Source organism: Tinamus guttatus, unplaced genomic scaffold (genome assembly GCF_059628265.1).
Source record: "Tinamus guttatus ecotype Peru unplaced genomic scaffold, ASM5962826v1 Tinamus_guttatus_pri_ptg000522l, whole genome shotgun sequence".
Taxonomy (NCBI): domain Eukaryota; kingdom Metazoa; phylum Chordata; class Aves; order Tinamiformes; family Tinamidae; genus Tinamus; species Tinamus guttatus.
The window spans coordinates 1,262,680-1,276,877 of NW_028289056.1; the positions used below are offsets into that span (position 1 = coordinate 1,262,680).

At 47.7% G+C, this 14,198-nt stretch overlaps 1 protein-coding gene across 1 annotated transcript in view; it reads left to right on the forward strand.

Moving 5' to 3' along the window:
- MDGA2 (MAM domain containing glycosylphosphatidylinositol anchor 2) overlaps nt 1–13,249 on the forward strand; it is a 259,777-nt gene extending 246,528 nt beyond the window's left edge. The window contains exons 13-17 of the mRNA XM_088533798.1: nt 2,383–2,538; nt 3,617–3,775; nt 7,763–7,893; nt 12,465–12,570; nt 12,994–13,249. Coding sequence (XP_088389924.1) covers nt 2,383–2,538; nt 3,617–3,775; nt 7,763–7,893; nt 12,465–12,570; nt 12,994–13,082 — 641 coding nt within the window. The 3' untranslated portion in view covers nt 13,083–13,249. The remainder of the gene's footprint in view (nt 1–2,382; nt 2,539–3,616; nt 3,776–7,762; nt 7,894–12,464; nt 12,571–12,993) is intronic.
- Nucleotides 13,250–14,198: the final 949 nt, after the last annotated feature.

A 14,198-nucleotide genomic window follows, 5' to 3' on the forward strand; every position in this document is an offset into this window, starting at 1 on the left:
TTGCTACCTTCTGACTTATTTAAGATCTTGTCCACAGCGTTAAGAGGATAAGAAAACCTCACATAACATAGTTTCTTCGGGGAGAACATAGGAGAAGCATAGACTTTATTTCCCCTGAGAAATATGGAGGCCAAAACTATAAGTAGTTTTATAATCCCATCCTTGCTATGGGGTGGGCTTGGGAGGTGGAGGCAGAAGCTCAGTATTCAGAACACATAGTTTAAAGCAAACCAGCCTTGAATCGTGGCAAAGACGTTCTCAGAGATGAGAGGCACATCTGGCGCTTTGTTCCAAATGCTTCGCTCGTATCCCCGTGTCCTTCACGGGCTTTTTCGTGGTCTTTACACTGTCTTCCTGATGTGGGGGGTGAGGATGGAGGTGCAGCCATTAATCTGCATCCCCTCACAGGCTTCGCTCGTGAGGGGTTTTGGATGCCATCCACAGCACGTGTATTCCTGATGCCTTGTTCTTTAATTCGCTTGTCTCTCAAGCAGAGCCACAATCAGCCCTCTGTTTGCAATTCCGCTCTGCAGTGTTTATGATGGTGCTCCTGTATTCAGTTATTTTGTGTATTGCCACTTCTTTGTCATGCCAGAATTCAAAGATGTTGCTTTCTGAATCAAATCAAAGCAATCAAATCCTGAAATTGGCTCATCATCTTGAAGGCTATCAGTCATGCTTTCCAGTTAAGGAATTTTTCTTTGGAAAATAACACTCTTGCCTGATCTAATAACTTCAGTGAATTTATTGAGAAATCAGATGAAGCTGCTGAGGTGCCAGTAGGCCAGGCAGTGTCTGCAGATTGCGTTTTTGTTGTAACCCAGCTTTATAAAGCAGTATTTTATGCTAACTGCTGGGGAGTGGGTCCAGTTTGTGTAGCCGTCGTTGCAGAGCCAGAAGCAGAATGATGAAGCTTGGCAGGCCCTCCTGATGCACCTTGTGCTGTGGGAGGAATTGCAAGCCTGCTTTTTCCACTCCGAAGCATTATAAGATTTCAAATAAGCTTCAGAGCAGCGTCCTTGCTTAGCAGTACACCCCGTGCTGAGCCCAGGTCCCTGTGTCTTCACTGATTTAGAGTGAAGCTCCAGTGGCTTAAATGGATTTACAGTTCGCTGAAACCCTAAACCTGCAAACATTTATATACCTCCTCAGTTTAACACAGATGAATAATCCCATGGCGACGGGTGTTAGAGCTTCTCCTAACAGCGGCTATAAATTGTGCCCTGCACGGCAGGCCGCGTGTGCCGCGCGGCGGGCGGGCGACCGCGCGCTCCCTGGAGAACAGTCGCTTGTTTTCTCAGAGACATCAATTGACTTTGTTGGACAGGTAAACTCAGCAGGAACTGCTCATGTGCATGTTAAGCCCTGGCACACTTGACTACGTGGGGCCTTACTCTGTTCTGAGGTGAAAACTTGACCTTGGAGTCCTGGTTTGTTCTGGTTCCTCAAGGCCTGGCAATGTGGCCTTGTCCTCCCATATTGACCTGGCAAGCAAGGCCCGTTGAGTTGGGTGAGCTCTGGTTCAACACCCGAGAAGCTCCTCATAAGCCTGTTCTCAGGCTTTTGGCCTCCAGGCCTAAGCTTTTAGCACTTGACCTCAAGGGTGTAGCAGAAATCTCAGCAAAAAAAAGACTAGATGTTTTCAGGAGATGATCCAGTCAACTGTCTTGACATACAGTTTCAACCAGACCTACACCTTCCTCGTGGGTATTTGTGTAACTGGTTCTTACAATTATCCAGTGATGGAACCTCAACTCCTCCTGGGCAGTCTGATCTTGTGCTTTGTTTTGCTGATTTTGAGAGAGCTTTTCTTCATTTCTACTTGAAATTTGCCTTGCGGTTATTTTAGTCACTACCTGCTTTATGGTCCCTAGTGAAAACTGAGCATAGTTTAGGAGCTATCACTTGGGAACAGTGCTTTATTTTTGAAAAGTTGCTCCACTCTTATCCCTAATGCTGTTCTCTCTAAACCAAAAGGACCCAGGTCTTACATTTCTCCCGGTAGTTCTTATTTCGCGAGTTCTTATGTCTCTTCTCTTCAACTTCTGAGAAATGCTGTCTGGGGAAGAAAAGACAGTGGCTTTAAGGGAGATTGTTGTATAAATCTGGCTGTGTGAATAGGATACGTACTCTAAGATTCGAATCTAATTTCAAGTAACACCAACACAGATTGATGCCTATAAATTTTTCTTTTGTTGAGGTCACTGCAAGAGAAAACACACACTTAGTGTTAGAGACTGATGTAAAATAAAAGTACCGTATATTTTCTTGTGCTGCTAATGGGCGTCGTCCTGCAGTACGTTCATTATAATTGGCAAGTCCTTTGACATACAACAGAATAGTGTCAGTCACTGAATTTATGTTGATTTACTCTGCTGTTAGGAGAGTTCCACTGTGGATTTGAGGATGGCAACATCTGCCTGTTCACTCAAGACGATACGGACAATTTTGACTGGACAAAACAAAGCACTGCCACTAGAGACACAAAATACACCCCAAACACTGGGCCCAACGCAGACCGCACCGGCTCCAAGGAAGGTGAGTGTTGTGGTCCTGGGCCTCCATGGGGCTCCGCGGGGATGAGCGTCCCATGTGGGATAGTGAATCCCGCCAGCTCCATTCCGGGTTGTGCTAAGGATGAGCACACTTCAGGACAGCTAAAGAAATTGCCAGTGCTGAGGAGGGCGGCTGGTCCCGGAACAGCAACTCCTACCTTTGCCATTAAGCATCTCGTATTGCTTCAGTGGGGCCGTTTGGGAAGGTGATTGCTTGCAATTACCATCTTGTGGGGAAACAGTCTAGCACATCTTGAAATATTCCTCTATTTTATTCTTCGATTTTATTCCGTTTAGATTCTAACTTGGTGCCTCAGACTGTCAAAATGTGAATTTTTTGTCCCATTTTTACTTTGGGTATTTCTAAAATGTGTAATTTTCAATCTGCTACCCCTGTTAGCAGATGCATACCATCCTGGCTGCAGTATATATTTGCATTTGAAGTGTCAGACATATTGTGCCGAATTGAGCAAATACTGCAATAATTCATGCTATTTTATTGTATGCCCCTGCCTGTACTACCAAGAGGAAAAAAAGTCATATTGCATTTTATTTGCATGGTTGAATTAAGTAAATACTGTTTATGTCGTTGGCACAGTTCAGGACCAGAATAAATGAACCTTTCACTGAAAATGAGCTTTTGAGCTGTGATTGATATGGGCAGTTGAATATATTCCCTGAAAGATTTCCATCAAGATATTTTTCCTTTATTTTAGAAGTCCTCTCCCGCTCACTGTTTATCGAAACAAATTGCAAAAAATTGCAACTTTGAGACTGAAGTTGGAACCCTGTAATAAAGATCTTTTCTTGTGCATATGCAATATTATATTGATTTGAAGTTCTTTATGAGCGCTACCCTTCTCACCCTGATTTTACTCTTGATAGCAAATATGCCTTTGAAGCAGCTGTGGAAAACACATGGGCATAAGGCAGGACAAACATGTCCCAGAAACCATAGTGGTGTCAGATGAATGTGAAAAATAAACCCAGATAATTAAGAGCCCTGGTGTCCTTCTGCATGAAAACTGCAACTTATCAATTTTCACTTGTGCTTCCCCTAGGTTTCTACATGTACATCGAAACGTCACGGCCCAGGCTGGAAGGAGAAAAGGCCAGACTTGTTAGTCCTGTTTTCAGTGTCGCTCCAAAAAATCCCTATGGAGCAACGAACACGGCCTATTGCTTCAGCTTCTACTATCACATGTATGGACAGCACATAGGTGAGAGAAAGCCAATGACCTTGTCACTTCAGTTCGGGGGAAAGAGCAGGAGAAATATCCAGTTATATTAACAAAAAACACAGGAGCGCTACCAAAGCCTGCAAAGACCAGTTGCAACAAAGCCTGGCAGGAGAGGTGCCTGCTAGCTTCCTAATTGCTCTAAAACTACTTCTGTTTTTCACTAAACAGCTCCTGAGCAGAAACGCCTTTTGCTGTTAGTGTTATGTAGGAACGAGGTTTTGAGCAAGGGAACTTGAAAGCGTGAAAACAAAAAGCTGGTATTTGCAGGGGCTTTGCCTGGCACCAGCACAGGCTTTGGAGTCACCGCTCGCTAGAGGCAGGGTCAGGCAATTAGCAGGAGCAGTTCTGCTCTGCTGGCACTTGTAGCAGCACATAGTGCACTGTGGAGCAGCACTCAGGGCCTTCAGAAAACACTCAACAATTTGCTCAAAAGCAGTAGGAGTAGGTGAGTCTGTAGGTCCATTTTTAGTCATAACTCTTTCAAGATACACATTCAAATTTCAGTTTGTTTTGTTACTTGTCCCTGCACTACAGAGCACTTGAACACATGCTAATTTTTTTTTTCACTCTGAGTTGTAGCAAGAACTTGCTTATTTATTGGAAAGGAGTGATGAGGTCGTGCCATATTTAATGGGGAAGAAAAAAGAAAAAGAGAAAGAAAAAAGCTTGTAAGAATACTTCTGATATCTAACAGTGAAGAGCAAGGTTAGAAACATGAAGGAGAAAAGTGTTTTTCGGGGACACAGTAGAACTGGGATAAGACCAACAGCCACAGAAGCTGAATTCTGTCCATGGAAGGGTGATCTCCCTGATATGTCCAATGTGTCTTTCTTTATTTTTTATTTTTTCTCCCTTCTGGGCTACCCATTAAGGAGTCCCCATGTCCTTAGCAGCTTTGCTGAGATTGCCCTTACCTGCTTTTATGTAATTTCTTGATCTAACATGCATAATCCTTTCTGATGAAGAAGTTGCCCCACCGGTGAAGATAGTTACAATGATGATAGTGGTGATTGTCAGAGAGGATTTGTCTGTGTGTAACATGAACACCTACCTGGTAGTCAAAACCAGAAGTTGCTGAATTTTGTTTGTGCTCTTGAATGTTCAAAAATAGAGTTAGTCAGTTTAGCTAATTTTTGAAGTGATCTGCTTTTGAATAGCTTTCTACAAAATTGCTTATTATTCCAGTCTTAAAAGAAAAGACTGCAGGAAAAACAGCAAAGTAGTAGCATCAGCCATTAGCTTCTGCATGAAAACAGGGGTCTACTGAATGCAACACTTGAATTCCTCATATAGCCAAAACTTCACAAAGCACATGAGGACATACATTCATACATTACTTAATAAAAACAAATTGTTTGAGTCTCCAGATATGAAATTTATTATGACTAAATTGTTCACATCAGAACAGTATAAAAGAAGAGAAAATAAATACCTAGTGAATGATGATATTCTAAAATTTCAATGATGTTACTCCTATTGATGAGATAACTACTTGAATGAGTTTTTGAACATTTGTCATCTTCGCAATTACGTTGGTTTAGGAAAGGAATTGTTATAACACAACGATTTGGCCAGAAAAATCAAACCTAATCATTATGCAGTGATTCAGGTGGTGTATGCTTGGCAACCCTGGTTTGAATGATGCGTTTTACATAAGAGCTCATTGAAGTTCTTTTATATTCTTGCTACTGGAAGTTAAATAGCTAAAAATATTATCTTTCATTCTGGCAAAAGCTTGTCCTACTGATAAATCTGATCACATTTTGAACAGCTACTTTAAAGCTGAAAACTATTGCAATCTAATTAAACACGTCAGAAGTTGACCTCTTGTGCCTGCCTTCAGAGCACAGAAATCATCTCCACCCAAGAAATGGTTTGTCACCTAAAATATTTTGTAAATAGATTGAGGAATATAATTCATAGCTTCATGTATTTCTTCTATAAATTCTCTCACTATTCTGCATCATCTTGGCAAGACAGACTGAAATCTTATTGCACATGAGGAAGCCTTGAGTTGAAAGGAAAGGAAATGATTTCCGGGGTTCCCTTCCAACTTGTACCACCCTGTGATTGCATAAGATATGTTTTCTACAGCTGTGAGTTTGGAAATGTGGAATTTCCAGGTTCTCAAGGCTGTCCTGGTACACAGCAAGTGACTCTGAAGCAGCAATGTGCCCCAGGGCAAGGCAAGCCAAGGGGGTCCTGCCTGCAGAGCGTGCCAGCACGTGCAGGGACACGGTCCGCTCCTCCTCCTGGGCCTGGCGAGGCCACAGCTGGGTCTGGGTGCAGTGCTGGGCTCCCCGGGATAAACCAGACACGGGACCATTCCACCCGGAGCAGGGAAGGCCCCGGGGGAAGGTGGTTGCAGCAGTGACCAGTGCTCAGAGCACCCTGCGCTGCTGCGCGTTGGCTCTCCGAGCGCCCTGGGCTCGCTTGGCAGGAAGCTGCCGTGGGAGAAGCCCTCCTCCTCGATCCGCTCTTGTGATTCCCGTCCCTGCTCTCCTGGAGCCCGGAGCGGCTCTCCGTGCGCAGCCGAGCTCTGGGCACGCAGCTCCGGGTGCGCAGCGGCCGTGCCGCGATTCCCAGCCCCGCCAGAGCACGCTGGGCCTCCAGGACCCCGCGGCGTGGGTGGCTTGGGGAGCCCTGTGCTCCCCGCGTTGTCCCCAGCCGCCCGGGTGACTCCTGCCCCGCTGGCTCGTGCTACCGGCCTGCGCTTCGTGGGATGTGACGCAGGGACGCTGGTGCTGCCGCAGTCCTAAAGCTCTGTAAGGGCAGGATTTCACTGGCACGTTACAACAACAGCAGAACTACCAGCTTTTTACATGCAGATCATTTCAAGCACCACGAGCTGTAGCCCCCGGGTGCGCTAGGGTGCGTGTGGGCCGGGACAGGCTGTTCCCACCAGCCGACGTGTCTGCCCCGCGCGCTCCCGGCGTGCCAGGGGCACGAGGATCCTTAGGAGCGGGCAGGAGGTGCAGGGCTGCCCGGCTGCTTGCAGGGGATGCAGAGCGGCCTCGTGGGCGCCCTGGGGAAGGAGCCATCAGGAGAGCGTTTGCTGCTCCATTGCACACTTAGCTTCGGGTTTTTCAAGGCACTGACTTCTGCTATCGCTGCAAAGAGGTTTTTGTTAGCGGGAGCGGAGCCACTGCAGCTGCTTTAGATTGGGAGGTTTCAGTGCAAATATAACTTGTATTTCACACCCTTTGCTCAGGAGAAAAGGGGCTTCTTGCTGATCCAAGGGGAAAACCTTGCTTACGCCTTTCCAGCTGCTGTTCCTCACGCCCTTGGAGACAGTGCTCCTGCGAGAGCTCGTCAGCTCGCAAATCAACACAAATGTCACCATTTGCGTAGTGCGGAGACAGCCCTGCCCTGCTCGTGTGCCAGCACAGTGAGGAGCAGGAGGGAACGAAGCCTCCAAACTTAAAGCTTGGCGAATTACTGAACGCTGCTAAATGAAGTTGATGGGTTTTTCCCTTCCCGGGGCACCAAAGCAATGTGTTTTGTGTTTGTGTCCAAAGCAGAGAGGTAAGCCAAGGCACAAGGAGCACTGCAAGGTTAGGGATAGGGTTAGGGCCACCCTTCTCTCTCTGGAAAGGCTGGTGACGTTCTGAAGTCTTTCCCGAGCGGCTGGCAGCGACGCGTGCCACGGGAGGACACCTCCTGGGGCGGTCCTGCATTCCCAAGTCTTTGCTTCCCATGTTGGCATTCCACCAATTTATGGATTTCCCGGGTTTAAAAGCTTCTGACAAGCAACTGCACACACATTCCTCAGTCTGAGACCCGTGTGGAACAGGAATCAGGGCAATAAGCCCCAACGGTGGCCAAGAGTCTGGGAGCCACTTTGCAAACATTGGTGTCAGCCTAGGAGGTGTCTTGGGGCAGGACCTCCTCAGGCCTCTCACTTTGGTCGGCTCTGCGCTTCTGTTTCATCAAAGAGTCCAACCAATTCCTGTTCTCTTCTTTTAGGAAGCTTGAATGTCTACCTGCGGTTAAAGGGTCAGACCGCAATAGAAAATCCATTATGGTCTTCAAGTGGAAATAAGGGACAACACTGGAACCAAGCCCGGGTTAATATAAACCCCCCAACGTCGTTTCAGGTAAGAGGTGAGCTGCGTTGCTCTTGCTGGGTTTTGCAGCAGAGTGACAGATCCACAGTGCACGGACCCCAGAAGTGGAATATTTGGGTTTTTGTGGGGAGGAGCATCATGCACGTGGCCTAACACAGACTTTCACAGTTTCACTGCAGCTCTGCTGGCTGCTTTATGGGCAGGTAACTGCTCTCAGTGTTGCAAACAGGCAGGCCCTGGAGAGCCTCGTGCTGCACTCTCTAACGGCAGGACGCTGCTCTTTGCTAGCAGAGTTAACTCTCTTCCCATCTGCCAGAGATGTCATTAGCTTCCGTAAAGCATTTTTTATTTCAGATTAGCAAACGGAGTATATAATTACTTTGGGTGGAATATAGGTGGGAAACACGGCTCGTGTTTGTGTCAGGAGTGTCCTGAGCTCTGCCGAGCCGCGAGCGGGCGCGGGAGGCGGCGGAGCCCGGTGCCCTCGTGCAGCGCCCTGGCTTCGCTTGCCCTTGCAAGTTGCTGCACATTCCCACATGTTTCCTTCCCACCTTGCAAGCTCTGCTCTTCTCCAGGCTTCCCTCTCCTCTCTGCAACGTCCAGGTTTCCAAACAGGCAATGGGCAATTCCTGGTGCTCACGGATGGATTTTCCTTTTGCGCACTTTTGGCGGGGGGGTTATTTGGCACATGTGATCAGAGGCATCGCATAGGAGGAAACAAGAGGGAAAATATATGAGAGGGATAAGCAACATCTAGCATGACATGTTTTTGCAGCTGAACAACGAAAAGTGCAGGGAAGGGGAATGAGAGTGTTGAAATGCAGTCGGAGTAAGGGCCTGAGCACCAGGAGCCCATCAGGGTGCAGGAGTTTGCACTGGTAAAGCCAGGTCCAGGTTTGGATCCCGGATGTCCCCCTTGGGCTGTGCACTCACTGCCCTTTCCAAAAAGAAACGCTGCTGGCTCATTCCTGGCATAAGTGTCTTACCTCCTTCTTCCTCAAAAGCAGGTTCATTGGCAACGCTAGCAGGTACACAAAATGGAAACTCCTTTATTTGCTGGTTCTTCTCACTTTTATATTGTTGTTTTAAAGGCATAAAATGAATGCAAGGCCGTGAAAGTCTGCACAAATAACAAAATAAATGTCAGAGTGGTAGGAACATTAAATTACTTTTTTAGCTGCTCCTGCATCAACCAAACTCTATTTTCCGTTTAGGAGCCTAAATAGGAATGAATATAAAACTCCTAGTTAAATTTAAGGCAAGTGAATCGAAGTGAATCTTTGCAGTAAAATAGTACACTCACACAGAAATTAAAACCTTTTATAGGGTAATTTGTATGGGTAAGTGTTGCCTGGATTTGTTTTACGCCCTCCCAGTCTCCGTGATATATAACAAAGCTCTGTCATGAAGAGCTGAGAGCACCACGGTGCTTAGAATCAGAAAACATCTTGCAAAGCCTCCGTAAGTCACTGACTTATTAAATATTATTAAATAGAAGGAGAATAAGCAGAAACAAAAGCATATGGAAGGGAGATGTTGCCTGCTGGCACCTGTGGAGTCCTTGGTTTTGGTTCAAACCAGGCAGGAGCTCTCAGCCCCTTTCGGCCACAGTTTCCTCGAGGTCTCCTTGCGGCTGCCTTGAGGCCTCTCCATCGTCTTGTCCGTGCACACGACCAGCCCCCGTAGCCAGAAGTGGGAAGAAATTGGTCACTTAACAGCGGAAAGGAGAACGGGATCTTCTCCATCTTCAGCCCTGGGAGTGGAACTTGCCATGGCTTGAAACTTAGGGAAATACAAACCAAATTGCAGCCAGTGGGACAATCTTGAGTTTTGGTCTTCAGTCTGATCAAGTAAAGGTTGCTGCAGATCTCTTGTATCAGAAGTATTCCATTTTTTGCAGCTCTAAACGTAGACTTTAAGATTTTCAGGTGACTTGATTTTGATCTTAGGTTAATGGTGCCAGCTGCTCTATTTGGCTTGAGATGTTTTCCTCCCCCAGTCGCAGCTAGCCTGCCAAATCCTGCTGTGGCTTGGGGCAGGTTGTTCAGCATGAGTCATTTAATTCCTCAAAACAAAGGAGATTTTTTTGCAGGGATTTGCCCATAAATCAGTGATTTGCCCATAAATCAGTGAAGGTGTGCTTGCAAAATGCAGTAAATTCTAGTAAGTGGAGAATGAGGACAGCTGGCCCAGGATGGACCCACAGCAGGGAGTAATGTTCTCTGCAGAGCAGTTGTAGCTCAGGAGCTGGCAGCAAAGCTCCACTGAACGGCTGCCAAGCCCTGCTGCTCGAGCCGGTATTCCTGCATCCCCATGATGCTGGGAGCCTCAGCCTCTTGCAGGGCCGGGTTTTGGTTCTGGTCTCCCCTGGGCTTCTCAGACGAATCATAGAATCATAGAATCACAGAATGCTCAAGGTTGGCAGGGACCTCTCGAGGTCACCTAGTCCAACCCCCTGCACACGCAGGGTCACCTAGAGCACGTGGCACAGGACTGCGTCCAAGCGGGTTTGAAGATCTCCAGAGAAGGAGACTCCACAACCTCTCTGGGCAGCCTGTTCCAGGGCTCTGGCACCCTCACAAGTCGCTGAAAGAGCCATTTTCAGGGTGGCAGTGGGTGGTTGTCACTTACTGCTGCCCCACTCAAAGCAGGCTGAGACCTGCAGCCTCTTCCAGGGAGTGGAGGGGTGTCTAGAACCAGTGTGTGGTTGGCTGGGGAGAAGGGAGGGCCGGGAAGGTAGCCTTAAAATGCAGCCCTGTCATCACTGTTTGCAGATGGGGACAGCCTGGCATTCATTAGGGAACCGGGAAATTGTCCCGGAAAGTAAAACCTATGTGAAATTGTATGAAGAAGCACAAGGTGAATTCCCACTGAGACACTTGGGATAAATCTGTAAGCACTGTAAAGAAAATTTTCCATTTCCCTTTAAAAGAGCAGAGTGGCCTTGGGTATATTTGTACGTTCTTCCGTTCTGCAGCTAAATGCCAGGTTTCAAACAACAGCTTTGTAAAATCCCAGGCTTGCAGATAATAGCTTTTCTAGAGGCCACTAGGAGATCCTGATCATCTGGCACCTCCTGCCATAACTGGGAAGTGCTTCATGCACTGCCAGTGTTCATCTGCCGCGATTCGTTCTGAGCCTGTGGCCAAGCTGGCTAATAGCAAACCATCCTGGAAACCTGCAAGGCCTGCTGCCAAATGCAGCTTTTAATTAAATGCCGGCCATTGTATTTGTATAGAGTCCTTTTGTGTGGAAAAGAGTGTTTTTCATTAGCAGGGAGGCTGTGCCTCCGCGTTCCGTGATGGGTTGTCTGCCTTCTGCCAAGGAGCACGGGTCGCCCGTGCGTTGGGGAGAAGAGCAGAGCTTTCACTGAATGCTTCCTATTAGCGGGGATAGAATGGAAAAAGGTAAGAGGGATAATTACGTGAGACATTGTTTTCAGACAACAGGGGAAATTATGGAAAAGCTTACACTTTCCCCAATTACTGCTCCCTGTTGCACTAATATCCGCCTTGTTATAGTAATTAACCCCCAGTAGCACCCGTTGGTGAGACAGCGCTGGAGCCTGCTCCGAGCGCGTGGCTTTCACATGCCCTTGGTGCAGCCCTCGCAGGACACAGCCCGCAGGGTGCAGACACACGAGCTGCTGCTTCCAGGTGTTGCCTTGTGCTGCGGGTAGATCCTGTGCTGGAAATACACAGTCTGGCAGATGTGTGCGCGGGCAGAGCGGGGAACGGAGGAGTTGGGAGCTGCAAAGAGCCAACCTGCACCCGCATCCATGTCCGGCAGCACCAGCGCCCGTCACAGTGCTCCCCGTGCCCCTCCAATGCCATTAGATTATGACAAAGTATAATTTAAGTGCTTTGTTCCATAGGGAGTTTTTTTTTGGTTATTGTTGTTCAAATCGAGATTGCCCCGGAGAATTAATTTCTCCATTTAGTGCCCTACTATCCCTTTATAGAGTTTATTGGATATCGTGCATATGTTGTTGCAGATTAAAGTTAAAAAAACTTGTCATCTGAGTTAACCAAAAGTATTTCAAAGGAATGAGGAGGAAAGGGGAGTGGGGGGATATCTGAGCAAATGATGCTGCTTGGGAAATATATTCCTTACATAACTCTCTCCATCCATAGAAAGGCTTTGAAGTTTGCTAGTGAATAAATTTCCTGCAACACAGAGTGGGTTTGCAATTCTGTAGAGCTAATGAAGGCAGCAATTTGGCAGGACGGGATCACAGCAGCTTTGGGAAAGGAGAGCGGATAACGTTGTTAAAAAGAGAAGGAAAGACCCTAGAGATCTGTGCCCCTGTCATGGCACAGAGGTACCGAGGAAGAAAGAGAAATGTCCTGGTGGTGGGAGCTGGGAGACTTGGTGTTTCTCAGCTAGTTCTGAAGCATCGAGGTCTCGTAGCCCATCCATATTGTGCTCCTGCCTTATCCACTTGTGGGAACTCAGTTGTGTTTTCCAGCACCATGGAAATTATTTTTGAATTGCTCCACCCCTGTCGCTGTAGATGAACACGTCGCAAAATGCGGCTGCGCGTGGTCCATTCGCCCTGTTTTTCCCACCATGTGAAAGGCTTTTTCTTTGCTTCCTCCCAGCTCATATTTGAAGGGATCCGCGGCCCTGGCATTGAGGGCGACATCGCTATCGATGACGTGTCCATCGTGGAAGGGGAGTGTATGAAATCAGACCAACCGGCCAACAGTAAGTGTCACTTCCATCCAAAGCAGGGAGAGCAAATGGTTTCTGAATAAATACATATATATATATCTGGGATTGTAAATGGGATGATGTATATAAGTATATGTTGGCCAAGTTTCTGCACCCAAGAGACTCCCCCAAATTGCGGGGCGGCCCCGAGGACCTGGTGAGTCCTTCATGCTGGTAGTAATGAGCTGCTTCTGACTTTGCAGAAAGTGCCAAGGAGTGGGGTTGCCCTTTCAGGCTTAGTGAACCTGCCTCCCACATGCTTATTCCCTCTCTGTGGCTTGGGATGGGTGGATAATGCAATAACAAGAAGAAAGTTTGCAGGCAGCCAGGATGCCCCTTGTCTTCGGGACCTTGTAACAGTGCCATTCTCCTGCATGGGCAGCTCAGTAATTCTACTTTTTTGCCCCCTTTTCGTAGATCTACGATCAGGTGCTGTTGGGACATTAGCGCATATACGACTTATCCCACTTCTCATCCTCATGTCTGTCTTAAGTCAGCAAAGGTGACCTTACCCTGGCAGAGGCTACAACAGATTCACCAGGCACTGGCACGAAGAAAGAGTCTTTGTAAAGCGGACATTTAAAAACAAACTACCAAAGATTCCTCCACTGACTGACTCAAAGGTTAAATAAATACATAAATAAATAAAAAATAAATAAATAATAATAAAAAAGCACTGGGGACATAAAAAGGCATCACGGGAGTGTAACTCACTACGAACCACACGTGAGAGCGGTTTCTGGCCCAAGGGAGGAAGAGACCTGCAGGTGCTTTTGTGGTCAGCACCCAGCACGGCATCGTCTGGTCGAACTCTCGGAGAAGAGCTGTAGAAACCCTTGTCAAAGCACAAAGTCATGGCTGGTTTTGTTTCAGATGAATAGTTTGCTTGTTACCATGGAAACCTAATGGCCTGCCAAAAACAAAACAAACAAAAAACCACAAAAAAAAAAAAGGAGAGAGAGAGAAGAGTTAAAACAAGCGAGGGCGAGAGCAGCCCCTCACCGTACACAGGGTATGGAAGAGCTGGCGCTCGCGTTCCCCCTCGAGCAGGTTCTTGGCGCGGGGCCAGCCGCGCGCGGGCCCTTGGGGACGCTCTGCTCCGCCGCGCGCGGGACGCGGCTCCCCGGCGCCTGCCCGCCCGAGTCACCCGCTCCAGCGCCGAGAAGAAACCAAACCACCGTCTTTTGTAAATCGCCATGGAAACCAAGTGCCTTCAATGAAACAAGCCTGATGATTAAAAAAAAAAAAAAAAAGGAATAAAAAAACAAATGATGATGATGATTTCGCGGCGGGAGCTCGCGCCGCCGCCGCGCGGGTGGTGTTTTCCGGGCGCGTGCAGACTGCCGGCCGGAGCGGCAGCGCCGCCGCGGCGCATGGACCGCGCCGCGGCCGAGGCCCGTGCGGACGAGGTGTCTGTCGTTACCCTCCAGACAGCCATGGCCTTCCAGCTCCTTGCCCGTTAGAGAAAGGAAAACAAACACCAGCTCCCGTTGGGCCTCAAAACGGGAGCAGCACTTTTTTTTTCTTTTTTTTTTTTTCTTTCTTTTTTTCCAGGTTATCCAGCGGGTCAACCAGAGGAGCAGGTGGTTGAGACACGCTTGGCGCGGACGGTGGTGAGACGC